General features: G+C 41.2%; 1 protein-coding gene across 1 annotated transcript; it reads right to left on the reverse strand.

The window, feature by feature from the left end:
* Positions 1 to 74: 74 nt before the first annotated feature.
* LOC106569231 (transient receptor potential cation channel subfamily A member 1-like) lies at positions 75 to 22660 on the reverse strand. Its single transcript, XM_014140391.2, has 28 exons — positions 22599 to 22660; positions 22205 to 22395; positions 19958 to 20108; positions 19609 to 19784; positions 13797 to 13904; positions 13534 to 13642; positions 13278 to 13423; positions 12644 to 12780; positions 12496 to 12544; positions 12308 to 12407; positions 12117 to 12217; positions 11530 to 11699; positions 10941 to 11105; positions 10053 to 10167; positions 9591 to 9757; positions 9350 to 9440; positions 9172 to 9231; positions 8944 to 9042; positions 6473 to 6543; positions 5274 to 5442; positions 5076 to 5165; positions 4634 to 4803; positions 4353 to 4482; positions 1315 to 1506; positions 1147 to 1215; positions 924 to 1028; positions 473 to 582; positions 75 to 267 (listed from the first exon to the last, which is right to left on the reverse strand). Exons 2-28 carry the CDS (start codon positions 22277 to 22279, stop codon positions 75 to 77), a joined length of 3318 nt encoding a protein of 1105 aa, XP_013995866.1. The 5' UTR covers positions 22280 to 22395; positions 22599 to 22660.
* Between the last annotated feature and the right edge of the window lie 1765 nt (positions 22661 to 24425).

The following is a 24425-nucleotide window of genomic DNA, read 5'->3' on the forward strand; positions in this document are numbered from 1 at the left end:
AGTTTAGCTGAAATATTGAATGGGTGATGTGCAGGGGTTGACTTGTCAGTCCATTATAATATATGTGATGGATGTTACTTCCTAGCTGCCAGTGCCCTCAGCAGAGGGTTCCATTTGTTCTGGGAGGGGAGGGGCTTGTCCCTGTAGCCCTGGAACAGCTGAGGACCGTCATGCTCCTCCTCAGCCTCCGAACTGATCTCCATCTTCTGAACGATCAGCTTCAGCAGGTTGTGCTGCTTCTCAATAACATTAGACATCTCCTTCAGCCTGGGTAAATAATAGATTATCTATTTTAATAGTCTAAAAATGTCTGTAGTATTGAAGCGCTTAATACAAAATGGATAGAATGCACTTTAAATACTGATAGATTTTTAAATACTGATAAACTAAATACTGATAAACAATATCATGTTGCTCTGGTGTTGTATTTGAATAAGGTCAAACAAACCACTGGTGTGAACTAAGTCCTCACCTGTACTTCTGTTTACTGATTTCCTGTTCCATAGGTGTAGATGGATGGGAAGTGGGGTTGAGACGGGTTCTCTCATGCCCCATACCCAGCATTGCAAAGAACATTTCTCTCTGTTAAAGGAGATTCAGACTATTCATTATTACTATGTTGTTTACCAAACATCTATACCAAAAACTAACAGTGTCCTATGGTGGGCTTGGACAACCTCCATGTCTCTCCAGAAGTATTTCCATGCAGAGTATTAGTTGATTAAACAATCCTTTAAACTAACTGATTCACAATTTGTATAGATCAATAGATAAACTGAAGAAAGTCCTTTATTAAACGCCTTCGAAAGGATCTCAAAATGTTTGTTCTGTTTTTCAATTTGAAAGCCCTTCCATTTTACACAAACATTCAAAGGGCAGTTAACATATTCTTTTAAATACGACCACTTGTAGAAAGGACACACCTTTCTGCCGCAGGCTCTGTTAGGGTACTCAGTGAGAGAGGCCTGGTCAACCCTCTTCATTAACCAGTACGGCATCTTCTCCTCTAGACTAGTGTGAAGCTCAATCTGTAGAATAATGGTTTATAATACATGCCATTTTTTTAATCCTGGCTGTCAAACACTAGTAAAGAGTTTAAAAATTCTTTATGAGTTTAAAAAAAATTACAAAGAAATCAAAACACACCTGCATTCCCATTTGCTTCAGCACAGCATTCGCCTGTACCTCTGCTATGTCACCAACAGCCAAGCCAATCTATGTCACACAAAAGGTAGTCACGTAGATGCAATGAAGCATCCTTAGTTGATAATGGGAGTTTAAGTAAATTGCTTCCTGTAAGATTTTAGGACTTACCATTAGGTTCATGAGGAGAATGGGCACAGCGAAGGTGAAGATAACAAAAATGGCGTAGGTCAAAGAAGGGAATGGCAGATTCCCTTCCAGAAATGGCTTCAGGATATTTTCTTGGTAGTTGAGTTCTCCAACCATCATGACAAATACTTGCATGATTGCTAGCAGCATGCCAGATCCACTGTCAACAAAGTTCTGGTAACAAAGATGCATAAAGTCATATACAGTGAACTCCATTAGTTTGTTGTTGTTTTGGCTCTGTAGTCCAGCGCTTTGGATTTGAAGTGCAGACTGTCAGCTTTAATTTGAGGGTATTTTCATCCATATTGGGTGAACCGTTAAGTAATTACAGCACTCTTTCTGCATATTCATTGAGCATAGTCACCCATTTTAGGGATCCAAAAGTATTGGGACAAGTTCACTTACAATTGAAGTCGGAAGTTTACATACAACTTAGCAAAATACATTTAAACTCAGTTTTTGACAATTCCTGACATTTAATCCTTGAAAATTCCCTGTCTTAGGTCAGTTAGGATCACCACTTTATTTTAAGAATGTGAAATGTCAGAATAATAGTAGAGAGAATGATTTATTTCAGCTTTTATTTATTTCATCACATTCCCAGTGGGTCAGAAGTTTACATACAGTCAATTAGTATTTGGTAGCATTGTCTTTAAATTGGTTAACTTGGGTCAAATGTTTCGGGTGGCCTTCCACAAGCTTCCCACAATAAGTTGGGTAAATTTTGGCCCATTCCTCCTGACAGAGCTGGTGTAACTTGCTCGGACATACTTTTTCAGTTCTGCCCACACGTTTTCTATAGGATTGAGGTCAGGCCTTTGTGATGGCCACTCCAATACCTTGACTTTGTTGTCCTTAAGCCATTTTTCCACAACTTTGGAAGTATGCTTTGTCCAATTGGAAGACCCATTTGCGACCAAGCTTTAACTTCCTGAGTGATATCTTGAGATGTTGCTTCAATATATCCACATAATTTTCCTGCCTCATGATGCCATTTATTTTGTGAAGTGCACCAGTCCCTCCTGCAGCAAAGCACCCCCACAACATGATGCTGCCACCCCCGTGCTTCACTGTTGGGATGGTGTTCTTTGGCTTGCAAGCCTCCCCCTTTTTCCTCCAAACATAACGATGGTCATTATGGCCAAACAGTTCTATTTTTGTTTCATCTGACCAGAGGACATTTCTCCAAAAAGTATGATCTTTGTCCCCATGTGCAGTTGCAAACCGTATTCTGGCTTTTTTATGGCGGTTTTGGAGCAGTGGCTTCTTCCTTTCTGAGCGTCCTTTCAGGTTATGTCGATATAGGACTCGTTTTACTGTGGATATAGATAATTTTGTACCTGTTTCCTCCAGCATCTTCACATGGTCCTTCGCTGTTGTTCTGGGATTGATTTGCACTTTTCGCACCAAAGTGCGTTCATCTCTAGGAGACAGAACGCGTCTCTTTCCTGAGCGGTATGATGGCTGCGTGGTCCCATGGTGTTTATTCTTGCGTACTATTGTTTGAACAGATGAATGTGGTACCTTCAAGCGTTTGGAAATTGCTCCCAAGGATGAACCAGACTTGTGGAGGTCTACAATTCTTTTCTGAGGTCTTGGCTGATTTCTTTTGATTTTCCCATGACTTCAAGCAAAGAGTCACTGAGTTTGAAGGTAGGCCTTGAAATACATCCACAGGTACACCTCCAATTGACTCAAATTATGTCAATTAGCCTATCAGAAGCTTCTAAAGCCATGACATCATTTTGTGGAATTTTCCAAGCTGTTTAAAGGCACAGTCAACTTAGTGTATGTAAACTTCTGACCCACTGGAATTGTGATACAGTGAATTATAAGTGAAAAAATCTGTCTGTAAACAACTGTTGGAAAAATGACTTGTGTCATGCACAAAGTAGATGCCCTAACCAACTTGCCAAAACTATAGTTTGTTAACAAGAAATTTGTGGAGTGGTTGAAAAACAAGTTTTAATGACTCCAACCTAAGTGTATGTGAACTTCCCACTCCAACTGTATATGTGTATTAAAGAAGTCAAAGTATTTGGTCCCATATTCCTGGCACGCAATGATTACATCCAGCTTGTGACTCTACAAATGTGCTGGATGCATTTGCTGTTTGTTTTGGTTATGTTTCAGATTATTTTGTGGCCAATAGAAATGAATGGTAAATAATGTGTTGTGTCATTTTGGATTATGGATAATCCTGAATAAATTGTGAATTATGATGAGTGAGAAAGTTAGACACACAAATATCACACACCCCCAAAAATGCTAACCTGTCCTATTATTGTAATGGTGAGAGGTTAGCATGTCTTGGGGGTATGATATTTGTGCATTTTGTAACTTTCTCACTCATCATTATTCACAATTCATTCAGGATTATCCGTAATCATGGTAGCATCCACATTAATGTAAACGTGTTAGAAAGATATTATATTGTTATTTGCAATAAAAGAGACTCCAAAATGACACAATACATTTTTTACCATTATTTTCTATTGAGCACAAAATAATCTGAAACAACCAAAAATGCATCCAACACATTTGTAGAGTCACAAGCTTGGTGTAGTCATTGCGTGCTATGAATATGGGACCAAATACTTAACTTTTGACTACTTTAAAATACATAACTTAATTTGTCCCAATACTTTTGGTCCCCTAAAATGGGGGGACTACAGTATGTACAAAAAGTGCTGTAATTTCTAAATGGTTCACCCCATATGAATGAAAATACTCTCAGATTAAATCTGACAGTCTGCACTTTAACTTCATAGTCGTTGCATCATTTAAAATCTAAAGTGCTGGACTACAGAGCCAAAACAACAACAAATGTGTCACTCTCCCAATACTTTTGGAGCTCACTGTAACTGTGGAAATGCATTATACAATTACAGGTACCAGTTATTGGTCATTTTAAACAGATGTTCACAGACAAAAACACTCAGCTACATACATTACACAATACCATACAGTACAATGTTCTTCATACACATTGTTAAATCTCTGTGGTCCTGTAAACATACCTGGTCTTGTATCAGGGCATAGAAAGCCAATGCAAATGCCAGCAGCAAGAAGAAGAACAGTACGATGATGCTTAAAAGAGTTTTTGCAATCTCTAAAAACATCACCACGTAGATCCCAACACGTTCAAACCTGTGGACCAATAGTGATTTTATTTGTTAAAATTGCTGTTGTTGATCAGAGAAATACATTTGATCAGTTTATATAAATAAATGTTTCTTCAAAGATGAATCTCAGTAAACCTATACTATTTTATGTAAAAAAAAACATTCAGTCTCCATACCGTTGGAAATAGAGGAGAAAGTTGATCCAGGATAGAAGAACTGCCACTACCCCAGCCTCCCAATGCCATGTGTCCTTGAAGTCCATCAGTAAAGGGGTCACAAACAACAGAGAAGTGACGGCAGCACCCCAGTCCAATGCATTGGTCACATCACGGAAGTACTTTGAACCCTTGAATAGAAACACATCAAATGAACGTCTATTTCAATATTGCAATGAATTCGGGAGGTAGCCCCGAATGGGACTCGAACCCGGGTTCAGCGACTGTCAACCCAACACCTTAAACGTTATACCAAGTTATCCAAGCTCTTTGACAAGGTTGCTAGATGTTGGGTTAACTTCGCTACAATATATTTAAAATGATCAAATCACACTACCAGAAAAATCACATACCATGGATTGAGGCTACAGTATTTAGAACAGATTTATATTTCCATGATTACCTGCTGAACTATCTGCACCAGCTCCTTGCCAACTGTGTACAGATTCATGGCAAGAATCAGGAACATGCAGGTGGTGATAAAATAGCTTTGCTGTGAAGATGGAGGAGTTGTTATTGAATTGGGTTTCTGAGACAAACAAATACACTAGGAAAGAAGTCTAATGTCTTGCTGTGGATGTAATCGGATCTCATACGGCACCTTGTCAAGGGAGGTGGTCACCATGCTTACTGATGATGATGGTGATGTAGTATGGGTGACATTGGTGTTGAGGATGGGCTTCAGAGTATGAATGATGTGTGTCAGAGGCCCCAGACCAAGTGAGTAGACAGCCAGATTGAGCAGATGCACTTTGATACCATAGGCGTTCCTATATAGATATAAGAAATCCTTTGGTGAGTATTCGCAGGTGACTGTGCACTAATACATTTTGTATATAGCTTACTATATACTGTAGCTTGGCATGACTTTTAATCTGATGTTGTTAATATTTACAGTGTTGGAGACAGTAGTATGATGTTAATATTTACAGTGTTGGAGACAGTAGTATGATGTTAATATTTACAGTGTTGGAGACAGTAGTATGATGTTAATATTTACAGTGTTGGAGACAGTAGTATGATGTTAATATTTACAGTGTTGGAGACAGTAGTATGATGTTAATATTTACAGTGTTGGAGACAGTAGTATGATGTTAATATTTACAGTGTTGGAGACAGTAGTATGATGTTAATATTTACAGTGTTGGAGACAGTAGTATGATGTTAATATTTATAGTGTTGGAGACAGTAGTATGATGTTAATATTTACAGTCTTGGAGACAGTAGTATGATGTTAATATTTACAGTGTTGGAGACAGTAGTATGATGTTAATTTTTACAGTGTTGGAGACAGTAGTATGATGTTAATATTTACAGTGTTGGAGACAGTAGTATGTTGTCAATATTTACAGTGTTGGAGACAGTAGTATGATGTTAATATTTACAGTGTTGGAGACAGTAGTATGATGTTAATATTTACAGTGTTGGAGACAGTAGTATGATGTTAATATTTACAGTGTTGGAGACAGTAGTATGATGTTAATATTTACAGTGTTGGAGACAGTAGTATGTTGTCAATATTTACAGTGTTGGAGACAGTAGTATGATGTTAATATTTACAGTGTTGGAGACAGTAGTATGATGTTAATATTTACAGTGTTGGAGACAGTAGTATGATGTTAATATTTACAGTGTTGGAGACAGTAGTATGATGTTGTCAATATTTACAGTGTTGGAGACAGTAGTATGATGTTAATATTTACAGTGTTGGAGACAGTAGTATGATGTTAATATTTACAGTGTCGGAGACAGTAGTATGACGATAACGTATTATGATAAAGGTCATGCAGTGTCACTCACCATTTCATTTCTAGATACTTCTTGCAGACAGGATGGGTCAGAAGCTCTATGCGGTTAAATTGCACCATGGACTAGTAAAAAAATAACAATATAAACACTTTGAATACATATCAGATAATAATGTTTTCCTTTCCACTATCCAACAATGTTGTGTTGTGGGAATGACAAATACATACAGTGCCTTCAGAAAGTGTTCCGACCTGATTTTTTCCACATTTTGTTACGTTACAGCTTCATTCTAAAATGAATTAAATATTTTTTTCCCTCATCAACGTACACAAAATACCCCATAATTACAAAGCAAAAACAGGTTTTTAGAAATGTTTGCTAATTTACAAATCTTTTTTTATTTTTTATATCACATTTGCATAATTATTCAGACCCTTTAAGCAATACACTGTTGAAGCACCTTTGGCAGCGATTACAGCCTTGAGTCTTCTCGGGTATGACGCTACAAGCTTGGCACACCTGTATTTGGGGAGTTTCTCCCATTCTTCTCTGCAGATCCTCTCAAGCTCTGTCAGGTTGGATGGGGAGCGTCGCTGCATAGCTATTTTCAGGTCTCTCCAGAGATGTTCGATCGGGTTCAAGTCCGGGCTCTGGCTAGGCCACTCAAGGACATTCAGAGACTTGTCCGGAAGCCACTCCTGTGTTGTCTTGGCTGTGTGTTTAGGGTCGTTGTCCTGTTGGAAGGTGAACCTTCGCCCCAGTCTGAGGTCCTGAGCACTCTGGAGCAGGTTTTCATCAAGGATCTCTCTATACTTTGCTCCGTTCATCTTTCCCTCGATCCTGACTAGTCTCCCAGTCCCTGCCTCTGAAAAACATCCCCACAGCATGATGCTGCCACCACCATGCTTCACCTTAGGGATGGTGCCAGGTTTCCTCCAGACGTGACGTTTGGCATTCAGGCCAAAGAGTTCAATCTTGGTTTCATCAGACCAGAGAATCTTATTTCTCATAGTTTGAGAGTCTTTAGGTGCCTTTTGGCAAACTCCAAGCAGGCTGTCATGTGCCTTTTACTGAGGAGTGGCCTTATTAAAGGCCTTATTGGTGGAGTGCTGCAAAGATGGTTGTTATTTTGGAAGGTTCTCCCATCTCCACAGAGTGTGATTGCTCAGATTGCTCAGTTTGGCCAGGCGGCCAGCTCTAGGAAGAGTCTTGGTGGTTCCAAACTTCTTCCATTTAAGAATGATGGAGGCCACTGTGTTCTTGGGGAACTTCAATGCAGCAGACATTTTTTGGTACCCTTCCCCAGATCTGTGCCTCGACACAATCTTGTCTCGGAGCTCTACGGACAATTCCTTCGACCTCATGGCTTGGTTTTTGCTCTGACATGCACTGTCAACTGTGGGACCTTATCTACACAGGTTTGTGCCTTTCCAATCATGTCCAATCAATTGAATTTACCACAGGTGGACTCCAATCAAGTTGTAGAAACATCTCAAGGATTATCAATGGAAACAGGATACACCTGAGCTCAATTTTGATTATGTAAGAATATTCAAAGGTAAATACACAACGCAGAGGACTAAAGGTCAAGAGGGGAACTGAAGATGAATGGTTCAGGGACATGGGAGGAATTTCAGTCCAGGACTCATAGCTACATGTGCCCAGTTCTCATTGGTCCAAATTGTCTATACATTGAGCCTGAAACGGGATACTTGTTATTTGGCCATTGGCCCAATTTTGCTGCAAGGAATTCTAATTGGTCAACCACAGGCTAGGGTTGGGGTATAAACTACATCCTGTCTCTTTGTTCAGTGGAGAAAACATTGAGGACAGGGAAGAATGAACATCTGTCATCTACGTTCCAGCTTAACAACTATGATTTGTTCTCTTTGAAGAAATATATTTTCCCCCCCTGATTTGCTTTGGGGTCTGTGTTATTGAAGAATAACATCAACTGCTCACAATTCTCATAGGCAAAGGGTCTGAATACTTATGTAAATTTGGTATTTCTGTTTTTATTTTTAATACATTTGCAAAAATGTCTAAAAATCTGTTTTCGATTTGTCATTATGGGTTATTGTGTGTAGATTGCTGGACTTTTTTTTATCCATTTAAGAATAAGGTTGTAATGTAACAAAATGTGGGAAAAGTCAAGGGGTCAAATTACTTTCCAAAGTCACTGTATATGACCTGTTCCTGATATTGCACTGTTTTGCTTTAAAGTGTTAGTTGGGGAAACTTCATGGCCCTTAACCCTAGAGCAAAATACCATGTTTGAAAACAGTGCAGTTCAGTTTACAGCAGTGTTTCCCAACCCTGGTCCTGGAATACCCCCAACAGAACACATTGCTGTTGTAGCACTGGACAAACACACCTCATTCAACTCATTGAGGGCTTGATGATTAGTTGACAAGTTGAATCAGGTGTGTTTGTCCAGGGTTACAATAAAAATATGTACTGTTGGGGTACTGGAGGACCAGGGTTGGGAAACACTGGTCTACAGTATTGCAGTGGGTACTAACGTTCAGAGCAGTGAGAGGCTGGAAGTAGTAGCTTTTGTCTGTTTTTGCAAGCTTAATGATATGAATGGGAGCTTGGAGCCATTTGAAAGTGTACTCGATCTGTTGATAAAAGACATATTAGTTTACAACACACCCTAACTGGAATGTTTTTGTGAATTTGATTAAGCAATAATGAATCTGCGTTTTAAGAAGGTAATACCAAATACAGAATAGAGAGAACAGACGTACAGAGTAGTTGTAGCTATTTTCTTCATCATCTGACTCCTTCACACAAGTGTCCAAAAGATGCTGTGGAGAAACACTGTTCCATTAATGTTTTCTAATATGCTGACTGAGAAATGGGAGATTTGTATCCATTTCCTTTATGATAGTTTCCTTTATGCATAGTTTCTTTTATAAAACTAACTTTGAATGACTCTGGCAGGAACTCTATCATGTCCATGACAACACATCGCTTAGTTGACTTCACTTCGAACAATAGCATAGCCTCAGCACATCTGAAACAGACAGGTTATATTGTACATCTCAATATGGTATTGTCATACAATCCAACTGAATACCAATAATCAAACACATCACTGTACTGTCAAAGCATCGTAACAGCACATAGATAAAGTATCCGCTGTATCGTACAACAGTGGCCCAACCTCTCATTGTCGATGACAGCGAAGGCAACGTCTTTCCTGCCGTTGAGAACAGCTTCGTGGAGGAAGGAGGCATCACTCTTGTTGAGCATCATCTGGGCCCCTCTGCCCAGGAGCAGTGTCACTGCAGCCGCATGGCCCTCCCTGGCAGCCAGATGTAACGCTGTGTTCTGCACCAAAAGTAAAACATAGCACTTCGAAATTAGAACAGAGGATTGTATATAATGGCAACAATAACCTTTGGATTTCTTTTTTCAGAAAGAGGAATGATATCTATTTGTGGAAGACTTTCTCTGTATTTCAACATAGACATCTTACTCCCTCAAGCTAAACAGAAAGGAAACAGATAAGATGAGCCCACCTCAAGGGTACGGGAATGTGAAGATGAGCCCACATCAGGGTAAGGGAATGTGAAGATGAGCCCACCTCAGGGTAAGGGAATGTGGAAAAAGAGAGGACCCAAACCCTGTCTTCATCTGTTTTGTCCAGCAGTTTGATATTTGATTCCAGGAGTATGATCATGGTCTGGGTATATCCCTCTGCTGCAGCATGATGTAGACAGGTCCAACCTTTAGAATCACTGCAATGGCATACAGTAAACATTCATTACTACTGTAGCTGATTCAAAATGGAAAATTTAGTAAAAAGATAGACATTGGTTTCCACTGGTTTGGGCAGTAATGGTTCACCTCACTCGGATTAACATTGAGTTTGAGTGAGTGTGTGCGTAGCAGGTCTGAAATACTGTCAGTGGTGTAAAGTAATTAAGTAAAAATACTTGAAAGTACTACTTAAGTAGTGTTTTTGGGTATCTGTCCTTTACCACTTTACTTTTACTTTTACTTCAGTACATTCCTAAAGAAAATTATGTACTTTTTACTTCATACATTTTCCCTGACACCCAAAAGTACTCGTTACATTTTGAATACTTAGCAGGACAGGAAAATTGTCTAATTCACACACTTATCAAGATAACATCCCAGGTCATCCCTACTGCCTCTGATCTGGCAGACTCACTAAACACATGCTTTGTTTGTAAATTATGTCTGAGTGTTGGAGCGTGCCCCTGGCTGTCTGTAAAAAAGAAAAAAAGAAAATGATGCCGTCTGATTTGCTTTATATAAGGAATAAAAAATGATTTATACTTTTACTTTTGATACTTAAGTATATTTTAGCAATTACATTTTCTTTTGATACTTAAGTATATTTAAAGCCAAATACTTTTGGACTTATACTCAAGTAGTATTTTACTGGGTGACTTTCACTTTTACTTGAGTCATTTTCTATTAAGGTATCTTTACTTTTACTCAAGTATGAACATTTCTGTACTTTTTCCACCACTGAGTACTGTACCTGTGGAACAGAGCTCCTTTCCGCAGCAGTAGCTCCAGCACTTTAATATGGCCGCCTCGGGATGCCAGGTGGAGGGGAGTCATCCCCCTCTCATCTCCCTCATTCAGCAGCCTGGTGCAGGTCATCCACTCCAGGAGTCTGTGGCAGGTGTTTATCCTCCCATACCTGGAATAGAAAAGATTGATCATAAAAAGTAAGTTATCAAATACAACTAATGCTAAACTGAAAACCAGCCAAAATAGCAAACAGCGAAACTGTTCATGTTTTTGGGGTATAATGAGTCTATTGACAACTCAATGAGTCAATAATGTAGAGATTTATTCATAATTATAAACTGGGTGGGTCGAGCCCTGAATGCTGATTGGCTGACAGCCGTGGTATATCAGACCTTATACACCACGTATGACAAAACATTAACTGCACTAATTACGTTGGTAAGCAGTTTATAATAGCAATAAGGCACCTCGGGGGTTTGTGATATATGGCCAATATACCATGGCTAAGGGCTGTGTCCGCATTGCGTCGTGCCTAAGGTATATCGCCGTGGTATATTGGCCATATACCACGTCTTATTTGTTAAGTAACTCACTCGGCTGCGAAATGCAGTGCAGATTTCTTCTGCTTAGACTTCTGGTCTAGTGAGACGTTGAGTCTGAGCATGTTCGTCACTGACTCTGGGATTCCCAGTCTGCAGGCGTAATGCAGGGGAGTACAACCCTCATTGTCCTCCGCACCCAGGAGCTCTCTCACATTGCTGCACTGTGTGGCAAGAGACAATATGATACCATTGGGGTCTCAAGAGTCAAACTAAGTGTTTACTGCCAACTTTATTCAAAATGATTGTACATGTCAATCCTACTGAGACAGTCACAAGAAGATATATGGTTTTAATAATGAATCTTGTTTAATACAAAGGCTAACACTTATGATCCTGTGATCCTTCTTCGTGTGTTGGATTTGCTTCAAGTTCTCTACGCTAGGTGGCAGTAACGCACTACGTGTTCGTTCTTACAAGATCCCCCACTTGCGCTCATTAAAACATGCTCTATGAGCTCATTGCAATATTTAGAACTTATGAAATTGCCTTAAAATTTTAACATGGATCTCAGCGTCATTTTGGAAGCTTCATCCTTTCTATTGAAACTTCTAGCAGGTACGTTCATTATAGAGTATTACCTGTAAGACTTCTGGAGGAAGGTTTTTCAGACCTTTAGGCTGCAAGATGGCAAGGTGAAGGAAATTGCAGTCATATTTGTCTTTTATTTTCAAATTAGCCCCTAAAATAGGAGAGGATGAACAGGATCATGACAAACCATACAATAGTGTAAACTAAATGTGAGACATATGCTTCTCTTTGAGAAACGTACCCTGTGTGAGAAGAAGGCCCACTGTTTTCCATGCACTACAGCTTGTTGCCAGAAGCAGTGGCGTATGACCCTTACAGTCAATGGAATTAATGTCTGCACCCTGTCAAAGAATTCATATTAATATGATAAGATGAAACACTGGAAATATTCCGATTTTTCTCTTGGTTCTTTTCATGTTTTGTGTTTACCTTTGAAATTAGGTATTCAGCCAATCCAACATGGTCAAATATTGTTGCCCTGTTGGTGAAAAATATGATAAAAGAGTAAGAGAGTAGGATATCATTTTTACCTAAACGTCTTGTCCAATGAAAATGCATACAGTATACAGTGTACTACTTATGCAGTGGAGTTTGGCTAGCTCCATCTGGGATATTGATGACATCACAGACTCTATCATATGCCGATAGCATGAGTTTGACGGCCTCGGATGCTCCCTGGATGCAGGCAAAGTGGAGGGCTGTGGATTTGTCACACTGTAAAGAGAAGCACAAAGACATGACAGAGGTCACAATGACTCAGACCAGTTTGAAATGATGTCAGGATATTACAGACACTGGTCCATTCCCCTTGATTAGATTTAGAGTGGATTTGGTTATCTTCCAATGTCTCGTGGGTGTAACATGAACTGACAATGTACCCATTATGGGTGGATGCATAATAGCTCATTGTTGCTTACTGTAACACATTGTAAAAACATCAGTTCTAAGAACCTTTCAAATGAATGCCAGTAACGGGAACTGTTTTATAGTAGAAGAAAAGGATAATTAAGGTTCATAATTGGTCTTTCCTATTACTCAGAAGCCTTCTAAATATATGTGCTTTTGTCTATGGTTCTGAGAAAGAACCAAAGTTATTTTTGTGTTCGATTTTGAAATCCATATACGTGAATATACTTGTAGGTGCAGTTTGAATGATTATTTCCATATCCACAGAAAAAGCTTCTTAGCGTCATCATCACCAGATGACATACCTGTTGTTGGTCGATTTTTGCTCCCTGTTCTATGCAGAGTTTGATCGCCTCCAGGTTTCCTCCATGGATGGCCAGATGAAGAGGAGTGCTGAATGATTTGTCCACGTAGTTGATGTGCGTTTTAGTTGATAAACCCATCTCCTCACCTTCAGCAGAGAAAATTACTGAGTAAGAATTATCTGCTGGATATCGTTTGAGTACCAAAATGAGTATTTGATTACTGTAATAGGAAAGCAAATGTTTCTTATTTACTTACCTTTCTGAAGAACCACCAGCATTGATTTTTTAGCCCCTGCAAACGCTGCTGCGTGAATGGGATAATGCCCCAGCTTGTTCTGTTGACATAGTCTGGCTCTGTATTTAAACTGAGAACAGCAGATGAAATTAATGTAGTTACATTACAAAAACCTCATAGGACATCACTAATGATCAATGAATCACACACGTCTCCTTGTTCAAACATACAAGAACACACAATTTGACATTTATACAGTGGCCGTATAATTAATATTCACACACAAGTAGACGAACAGCTTCATGGTTATCAACCGAGCAGGCCAACATTACAGGTGTGTTCCCCTGGTCTCCCATCAGGTTGGCATCTGTGTTGCTGTGAGACAGTAACAGCTGTGGAAAAACATCATTATTTATAATATCATATCATACTGAATGATATCATATCTTATTATATCATATCATCATATAATATCGTAGTATATCATATAATATAAACTCAGCAAAAAAAAAGAAATGGCCCTTTTTCAGGACCCTGTCTTTCAAAGAAAATGTGTAAAAAATCCAAATAACTTCACAGATTCACACACATTGTAAAGTGTTTCCCATGCTTGTTCATTGAACCATAAACAATTATTGAACATGCACCTGTGGAACGGTGGTTAAGACACTAACAGCTTACAGACGGTATGCAATTAAGGTCACAGTTATGAAAACTTAGGACACTAAAGAGGCCTTTCTACTGACTCTGAAAAACACAAAAAAAAAGATGCCCAGGGTCCCTGCTCATCTGCATGAACGTGCCTTAGGCATGCTGCAAGGAGGCATGAGGACTGCAGATGTGCCAGGGCAATAAATTGCAATGTCCATACTGTGAGATGCCTAAGACAGCGCTACAGGGAGACAGGAAGGACAGCTGACCGTCCTCGCAGTGGCAGACCACGTGTAACAACACCTGCACAGGATCGGCACATCCGAACATCACACCTGCGGGACAGGTACAGGATGGCAACAACAACTGCCCGAGTTACACCAGGAACGCACAATCCCTCCATCAGTACTCAGACTGTCCGCAATAGGCTGAGAGAGGCTGGGCTGAGGGCTTGTAGGCCTGTTGTAAGGCAGGTCCTCACCAGACATCACCGGCAACAATGTCGACTATGGGTACAAACCCACCGTCGCTGGACCGGTAAAAAGTGCTCTTCACTGACGAATCGCAGTTTTGTCTCACCAGGGGTAATGGTCGGATTCGCGTTTATCGTCGAAGGAATGAGCGTTACACCGAGGTCTGTACTCTGGAACGGGATCGATTTGGAGGTGGAGGGTCTGTCATGGTCTGGGGCGGTGTGTCACAGCGTCATCGGACTGAGCTTGTTGTCATTGCAGGCAATCTCAACACTGTGCTTTATAGGGAAGACATCCTCCTCCCTCATGTGGTACCCTTCCTGCAGGCTCATCCTGACATGACCCTCCAGCATGACAATGCCACCAGCCATACTGCTCGTTCTGTGCGTGATTTCCTGCAAGACAGGAATGTCATTTTTCTGCCATGGCCAGCGAAGAGCCCGGATCTCAATCCCATTGAGCACGTCTGGGACCTGTTGTATCGGAGAGTGAGGGCTAGGGCCATTCCCCCCAGAAATGTCCGGGATCTTGCAGGTGCCTTGGTGGAAGAGTGGGGTAACATCTCACAGCAAGAACTGGCAAATCTGGTGCAGTCCATGAGGAGGAGATGCACTGGCGTATCAGATACTGACTGTTACTTTGGATTTTGACCCCCCCCCCCCTTTGTTCAGGGACATTATTCCATTTATGTTAGTCACATGCATGTGGAACTTGTTCAGTTTATGTCTCAGTTGTTGAATCTTGTTATGTTCATTAAAATATTTACGCATGTTAAGTTTGCTGAAAATGAACGCAGTTGACAGTGAGAGGACGTTTCTTTTTTTTGCTGAGTTTATGTTATTAGACTGAATGAATAATAGTACATGGAGGTGCACTAGCTAGAAGTGTTGAAGTATAATTGAGGTGTATTAGAACAGGGATTATCAAACTTAGTCCTGGGTGCATGTTTTGCGAGAGAGAGACGAGAGCCCACAACCAACCAAGCCGACTCGCGCTATAGCAAACTAATAGCTGCCATAGCCTGGTTCTATATCGTGGAGCTTCGCCCCATAGGGGAGCTCTGCTCCTAGTGGCTTACCCCGCTGCTTAGGCAGCGAATAGCCTGAGAGAAAAATATGCATACACCTGCAGCCAATGGGAGTACAGGTGTCCCTATGGAAGGGGATGTTTCCCCTCAATCAGCCTCCCATTATCTTCAGCGACTGGACTGGACTGACTGGCCAAGTAGAGAAGAGAGAAGATAAGTCTCAGGACGAACCCGCCCTCGTTCTCCAAGTCTCAACGTCGTCCTTATAAAATGAGCACGTTTTTTCCACCCAATCCAAAAGCTCTTTTAAGAGCTCAGTGTCGCTGCTCCACCATGACGTGGACTCACACGACCTATGTTTCGTGTGCTTAGGATCCCAGCACGCTAGGGGCGGCCTCACAGATCCCCCGGAATGCCCTAGCTGCGCCCTCCTTTCATTAAAGGCGAGGAAGCAGCGATGGGCATTTTTCAGGGAGGATATCCCTCTAGAAGACGCCATGTCTGTGCTAGCCTCAGGTTCTGAGGCGTCATATGACAATGCCGCTTCTAGAGAAGACGAGGATATTGGGAAGTTTGTGGATCTTTCTCCAGAACATTCCACTCCACTGACTGAGGTTGAAAAAAAAAACTCCCTATGGAGAGTGAGAGGTTTTTCACATCCTTGGACGAGGAAGAGACAGGCTCTGAGTTCTCAGCAGCCCCCTCCTACGCAACAGCCTCTCTGCCCTCTGATTTTCCAGGGCTCACTGAGCAGGCTGCGAGCCGGCTGTATATCACGCTGCCCCCCATTCCCTCCAACCCGGAAGTGGATATGATGGTGGACGACCCATACTCTAGATCAAGAAGGGCGGCTCTGCCGTTGGCACCAGCCATGCCCTCGCTCGGTAAGTATGTGGAGGGTGAATGGGGGTCGCCCTTAACAGCCAGAGAGCCGGCAAAGGCGTACACCCCATTCAGCAGAGTGGACAACAGACGGCCCCAGGAGATCCCCAGGCTCGCGGATGCCTTGGCTGCATACCTTGTCCCGGGTTCGAGCTCCTGGCCATCTTCCAGAAAACCCCACTCTACCTACGACCAAGGACAAGCTCACAGCTCAGCTGATAGAGAAGTCCTTTGCTTTGGGTGTCCAGGCTATAGCAGCAGCAAATAATATTGTCCTCCTAGCAGCCTCTCTTCCCGTCTCACCACGGGTAGGACTGAGCTGTCGGGAGAGGAGATAGAGGTGGTGTCGAGAATTTCCGGCGCCATACTCCATCTCACACAGGCGTCGGCTGTGTGAGCGGAGAGGTCCATGGCCACTTCGGTGGTCGCGGATCGACACCTCTGCCTGTCTTTGACGGCCAAGAAGGAGACCTATAAAGCCACACTGTTAAACGCCCACATCTCTGACAGTGGTCTCTTTGGAGCCGCCGTCAAAGATGCGACGGAGCGTTTTGGGAAGCTGGAGGAGGGGAGGAAGCAGCTATCTAGGCAACTGCCTTTAGCAGGAGGGGCTAGAGCATCTTCCAGAGAGCCTCCCAGCTTCACCGTCTCTAGTAGACCGGGGTCCGCTCCACCGGCGAGAGAGGTGGTCGTGACGTCACCCTGGCGACACCCTAGGGGCGGCCAGAAGAGACGGCGACCATGACGGGGCGAGGGGGAGAGGACGGGAGAGAGCGCAGCGCCTTGTGCGGCGGCGCCCACTGTTCCCCCCCACCCTTGCAAAGGGATGGATGGAGGAGCCATCGTGTTGTTTGTTGAATAAAGGAATGTGTTCCAGTTGACTTTGTCACAAGAGAACCTCTTTTCCATAACAAACCCGAGACCGTTCAGGTTCCCTCTCTCTCTCTCTCACCACTCTGAGTGTAGCCCAGCCCACCACGGGTGTGTAGCTGAGCACACACATGAGGACGATGTGAGTGGGAATGACACGAGGGCAGCAAAGCGGACGCTCTTGATGAGCCGCCATGCTATACCTCATAAAAACCCTACACCACAGACTCCGAGGAGTAATGTGGCTCAGGGTTTAAAGAACAGCCTGCGTACACAACCCCATGTTGGGACGATGACGCAATCGCTGTTGGGAGATGGCGCATTAACTCAGGCAAGCGCCTCGGTTAGTGCAGTTCAGACCCGTGCTGCGTTTTCAGAGGGCTGGAACCACAAGGTTACGAGTATAACCAATGTGTCGTCGCTCCCGTTTCTCACAGAACATGCTAATATTTCCTCTCCCTTCAAGGGGGGCCCACCCTGGGCTGTGCCACCACTTCAATATCGGGGGACAGCGGCGGCCCTGGGCCATAGAGAAATACAGGTCCTTCCTACTGAGTGCACCACAGATTCGCGCTCTCCTGCTCTCAGAGTGTTGGGCGGAGTGATGAGGGAAATAGTACAGTAACTAGTATTACTTTACTATTGGACCGGTCACTAATTTTGATAGAATATTGAGGTATCATCTATCTGCTGAGCCAGATTAGTATGACCAATATTCTGTTATCTGCCCACGAATCATTGGCAATGGCCTATGGATTGAGTGTTTCGGGTTACGCTGAGGAATCAGTGAGTATGTCTTCCAAATTGGTTCAGCCTGTATTCAGCATTGCTGATGGGAGGACTAGAACTAAGGGGAGAAATGCAGGACCAGTGGACAGGGTCCCATCAGGTCCACTTTTTCTTATTAGAATGACTACAGGGTGGGGTGTGGTCCATTAGAGTCATGTATTCTAACCTGCCCACATGTCTATGACTGTGTTTGGGTGGAAGGATGAGGGATATAGCTTCTGTAACTGGTATTACAGTACTATTAGACCAATCTTTTAATATTGAAGTATAATCTATCTGGTTGTATAGATTAGTATGGCTCATATTCTGTTTTATCTGCCCACTAGTCATTGGCGATGCCTCTAGACTGAATAGGGCGGATTGGACCGAGCACGTAGTATATTGTGACACAGTGTGTTACAGTACTGCAGGATTTGGTCGCAGCCATGGCTGAGCCCGACCTTTTCATTAAGTGGGATGTGTTAGGCTCGGCAGGGAGTACATTTTGGAGCGTTTCGCTCGGCCTTAAACCACTAGGAGCTTTGGGGTGGAGCTCCACGATATAGTTACCAGAGTTGTAACTCCAGTTCTATGAGTGGAGCGGAGCCCCATAGGACTGAAGGCCCTGCCGACCCCCAGGCTACAGGTGGATCAGTGAAAACCTCTAGTTGCAACAGAATACCATCATGGATACCATTTTTATGTCTGCATGCAGTATGACGTTAGAGGTAGTTTCACGGGCCAAAGCTCGCTAGCGTTAGCAGTTCCTGTTCATCAGACTCTGGGGAAGTAGATAAATAACTTCATTGCTAAAATGTCTAAACTTAGATGGAGGAAATTACAGTCATTGGAGCTAATTACAGTTTTTTTTCTGTATAGAAAATGAATGTGGTAAATTCTAGAATATGGACATTCAGGGCACATGCCCATTGATATTATTAAAATGTTTGAGCAGAGAAACAGAGCATTACAACTGCAAAATGCATAGAATTGCAGGAAATTAGCTTGAAAACTGCATAATTGTCTCTCTGCTCCATGCCAAAATATGTACAATTGCTGGAAATGAACTTCAAAACTTTAGAACTCTCTCAGCTCAATGGAAAAATGGCAGAATACTTGCTTTACAACAGCAACATTTTCTCTACGACGCCAAGATACTTTTCTAGCTAATAGACTATGTTAGAGTGTACACTTCCTCTTCCAATGAACTGTTGGGAGGTCTATATAATGAAACTGTCCACCAAATCTATTACATTTCAAATGTTGATTTCTTGTACTTGCTATTATCATTCACCTGATGATAAGACAAGACGTTACTTTTTTTGTTTGTTAACCTTTGATGGGGCGGGGGTCCTTGAGCAAGAAACATGTGAAAACCCCTGTACTAGAGTAGAGCTGAATGGGGGGGTCAGGTAGAGGACGGACCTCAACGAGAGGGTTGTGTCCGAGGCTGACAGCCAGGTGTAGGGGAGACATGAGGCGGAGGTTGAGGATGTTCGAGTCTGCCCCCAGGTCCAGCAGGCAAGCACAGCTCTCTCTCTGGGTCCCCTTCACAGCCCAGTGCAATGGAGTGTTGCCCTCCTCATCACTGGCATTCAGTTCTTCACAAAGGTCACAGATAGAGATTTTGGTTTTCTCAATACATTTAAATATATACATCAATATCATAAATACGATTTTGGTGACAATATAAAATGGCAAACAATAATGATGTTTCAAGGAAGATATATACCACTGCATACAGTAAATAAATACCTACGTAAATACGTCTTACCATCTGGACCAGTCAACTGCACAATGAGCTGTATGGTGCTGATGTGCCCGTGTGAGGTGGCGTAATGCAGAGGGCTGGCATTGGCTTGGTCACGGACTCCCAGCAGGGCTGAGTGCTTTCCCAACGCTACAGAGTCACCTTGCAGAGCCCACTATTATCATAGTGTGGAAAGACCATATCAATCCTGTATTATGATCTGGTTTACAGTAACACATCTGTTCAAAAGACTATTGTACACACTGGATTCTGTTACTGTTCAGTTGACAGTTAAGTAAAACATCTTAACTGAAACCAGAGAAAAAATTGCCAAAGACTCCAGCCACCCAAGTCATAGACTGTTCACTCTGCTACCATCCAGCACACGGTACCGGAGCATCATCTTTCGGACCTACAGGCTCTGAGACAGCTTCTACCCCCAAGCCATAGACTGAAAGACTGAAAATAGCCAGACAGCTAAATAGTTAATTAATGGTACTCAAACTATTTGCACCGACCCTACGCACCCTCACTGGATTATATACATGTATACACACCATATACACCCTACATTGACACTCCAACACATAACTCTCACACATTCACATACACTACATAGGCAGACACACACATAACACACACACGCATATCGACACCACACAAACACACATACATACCCATTACACACACAAGCACACATACACACTTTTACACTCATCATTTGCTGCTGCTACTCAGTTCTTTATTTTACTTATTATTATCTATTCTGATGCCCAGTCACTTTACCTGCCTTCATTGAGATTTTTTTTGTCACTGGCCTACACACAATACCCCATAATGTCAAAGCGGACTTATGTTTTTCAAATTTTTTACAAACTAATTAAAAATGAAAAGCTGAAATGTATGTCAAAAATGTGTCAAAGCAATTATACATTTTTTTCCTGAATACAGTGTTATGTTTGGTGCAAATGCAATACAACACATTACTGAGTACCACTCTCTATATTTTCAAGCTGTAGTGGTGGCTGCATCATGTTATGTGTATGCTTCTAATTGTTAAGTACTGGGGAGTTTTTCAAGATTAAAAGAAACGGGATGGAGCTAAGCATAGGCAAAATCCTAGAGGAAAACCTGGTTCAGTCTGCTTTCTCTCAGCTCAATGGAAAAATGTGTAGAATTTAAGAAAATTTGCTTTACAACAGCAACATTTTCTCTACGCCGCCAAGATACTTTCTAGCTAATAGACTATGTTAGAGTGTACACTTCCTCTTCCAAAGAACGGTGGGGAGGTCAATATAATAAAACTGTCTACCAAATCTATTACATTTCAAATGTTGATTACTTCTACTTGCTATTATCATTCACCTGATGATAAGACAAGACACATTTTTTTTTATGAATTCACCTTTCAGCAGGACAAAAACCTAAAACACAAGGCCAAGTCTACACTAGAGTCTCTTATCAAGAAGACAGTGACTGTTCCTGAGTGGCCAAGCTACAGTTTAGACTTAAAACGGCTTGAAAATCTATGGCAAGACCTGAAAATGGCTGTCTAGCAATGATCAACAAACAATTTGACAGAGCTTGAAGAATTTTGAAAAGAATAATGGGCAAATCTTGCACAATCCCGGTGTGGAAAGCTGTTAGAGACATACCCAGAAAGACTCACAGCTGTAATCGCTGCCAAAGGTGATTCTACAAAGTATTGACTCAGGGGTGTCAATACTTATGTAAATGCAATATTTCTGTATTTCACTTTCAATAAATTTGCAAAAAAATCTAAAAACATGTTTTCATTTTGTCATTATGGGGTATTGTGTGTAGATGAGTGAGAAAGAAAATATATTTTAACCATTTTGAATTCAGGCTGTAACACAACAATTGGGGAATAAGTCAAGGGGTATGAATACTTTCTGAAGCCACTGTAGCTCAATTTTTGTGTATTTGATTTTATTCCTCGTGTTGCTATTTTTATATGTATTATTATTTTGAAACTCTCCATCATTGGGAGGACTCGTAAGCAAGAATATCACGGTAAACTCTATACCAGTTGTATTCGGGCTTGTGACAAATATAATGTGTTTTGATTTAGACCAATGTATTTTTTACTAACCACAAAATCATATTAAAATAGTTTATCATATTTGCAGAGGATGGCTCTCATACTCAACTAATAATGAGTAAGGTTTGATAAGTAAAAAACTGTACATGCAATAATAACATTAAAAAAGGAATTGAATATCTGCAAGATCTGTTTTCCACATGACTTACCTCAAATATTTTGGCAGAAATCTCTGTAGCATGATCTCCATGAATCATAGACTGGTGGTAGGTCTTGTCCTGCATCAGGTCGGTCTTTGAAGAGCTCGTCAGGCTTTTCTGTTCATGTCGACATTTCCACAAGGACGTGAAAGTTTCATGTGGTTTGGTTTGTGACCGAATGTGTAGATTAGTAGTATGTTCTACAATAGGTAAGAGCAGAGAAGTTACATTTCAACATACATTAATATCTATAGTTAACAGCTGTCAATGTATAAGCACTAAGTGTACATATAAAACATACAGTATTGAAAACAAAGACATCCAGCAGGCTGCATAACCGGCTGTAACATATTATAATGTCAACCAATGAGTCTAACCAGTAAGATGTAATACATCATTTTACCTTAATGTTTTCTGGGTGTGAGATGAGCTTTCTAGTGTCTTCTGTTGTTAGAGAGAGGGGGGGGGGGGTTATATAGAGATTTGCCATTTGCCAAACAGATCGAATTACATTGCATCTTGGTTGGTCAGACTTTGGACTGACAGTGGAGAGGGTTATTATCCTAATGTAAATGCATCGGGTCCATTGCCACAGAACAGACAAGTTAATTGGACAAACAGTCCTTCCTGAAAAACAACATTAGCTGAAACTGAGGGGTAACTTTGTGGTTTAGAATAAACCTATGAGATTCACAGGCTCATTACTGCACTATGGTTCTAGGATTTTCCTGTAGTAAACTAAAATCAATAATTCTCTCTTTGTTCTGAACTATGTAATGACCACAACGGAATGGACCTATTCACTTATGTTTCATATGTAACATACAGCTGAGGATCTTTAACAATCATCTTATAAAACATCCCATTACAATAAACAATTATTAAAACCAGGAAATGCCATTATTTCTGTCATGGCTGATATTCAAATTGCATGCATTGTCTTAAATTTGCCAATTAAACTCTGTGATAGTAGTTGTTCCAAAACTTTACATTTGGCGTAAAATACCACATGCACAATGCTTACTCTCGTCTGTTAAAAGAAATACACCTCCTGTATGCACAAATCGTTTGTCATTTATTGACTAAAGCGTCAGGTTCAGCTCTTTTATTCTATTGTTTTATAAGCAGACTTTCATAAGGCATTCAGGTTTTCTGTTGATAACAATGCTCTGTGGGAGCCTGGGCAATGAACCATTTATATGTTCAAGAATATTTTCAATAAAGATAGGGACTTCCATTGTTGAGGCGAACCAGAGTCAATATTTGTTTGGTTAGCATTACAGAGGGGCAAACATGGTGTTATATTTCATAATGCTCCCTTGCCATCATCTGATAAATATCTGGTTTATTGTTGTATTTTGAATTAAAGTATAGTGCCTTCAGAAAGTATTAATTCCCCTTGACTTTTTCCACATTTCGTTGTGCTACAGCCTGAATAAAACATGGATTACATAGATTTATTTTCTACCCCGTCTACACACAAAGCCCCATAAAGACAAAGTGAAAACATGTTTTTAGAATGTTCTGCTAGTTTATTGAAAATGAAATACAGAATATATAATTTACATATGTAGTCACACCCCTGAGTCAATACTTTGTAGAAGCACCTTTGGTAGTGATTACAGCTGTGAGTCTTTTTGGGTAAGTCTCTAAGCACTTTACACCGGGATTGTACAATATTTGCCCATCATTTTTTTTAAACAATTTTTCAAGCTCTGTCAAGTTGATTGTTGATCATTGCTAGACAGCCATTTTCAAGTTTTGCCATAGATTTTCAAGCCTATTTAAGTCAAAACTGTAACTAGGCCACTCAGGAGCATTCAATGTCTTCTTGGTAAGAAACTCCAGAGTTTTGGGTTATTGTCCTGCTGAAAGGAGAATTAGTCTTCCAGTGTTGGTTTGAAAGCAGACTGAACCAAGTTTTCCACTAGGATTTTGCCTGTGCTTATAGCTGTATTATGTTTCTTTTTATCAGAAAAAAATTCCCTAGTCCTTGCCGATGACAAGCATACCCATAACATCATGCAGCCATCACCATGCTTGAAAATATGAAGTGTGGTACTCAGTGGTGTGTTGTGTTGGATTTGCCCCAAACATAAGGTTTTGTATTCAGGACAAAAAGTGTATTTCTTTGTGACATTTTTTGCAGTATTACTTAAATGTCTTGTAGTATTGTTGCAAACAGGCTGCATGTTTTGGAATATTTATATTCTGTATAAGCTTCCTTCTT

This window comes from Salmo salar, chromosome ssa14 (assembly GCF_905237065.1).
Source record: "Salmo salar chromosome ssa14, Ssal_v3.1, whole genome shotgun sequence".
NCBI classification, from domain to species: Eukaryota; Metazoa; Chordata; class Actinopteri; order Salmoniformes; family Salmonidae; genus Salmo; species Salmo salar.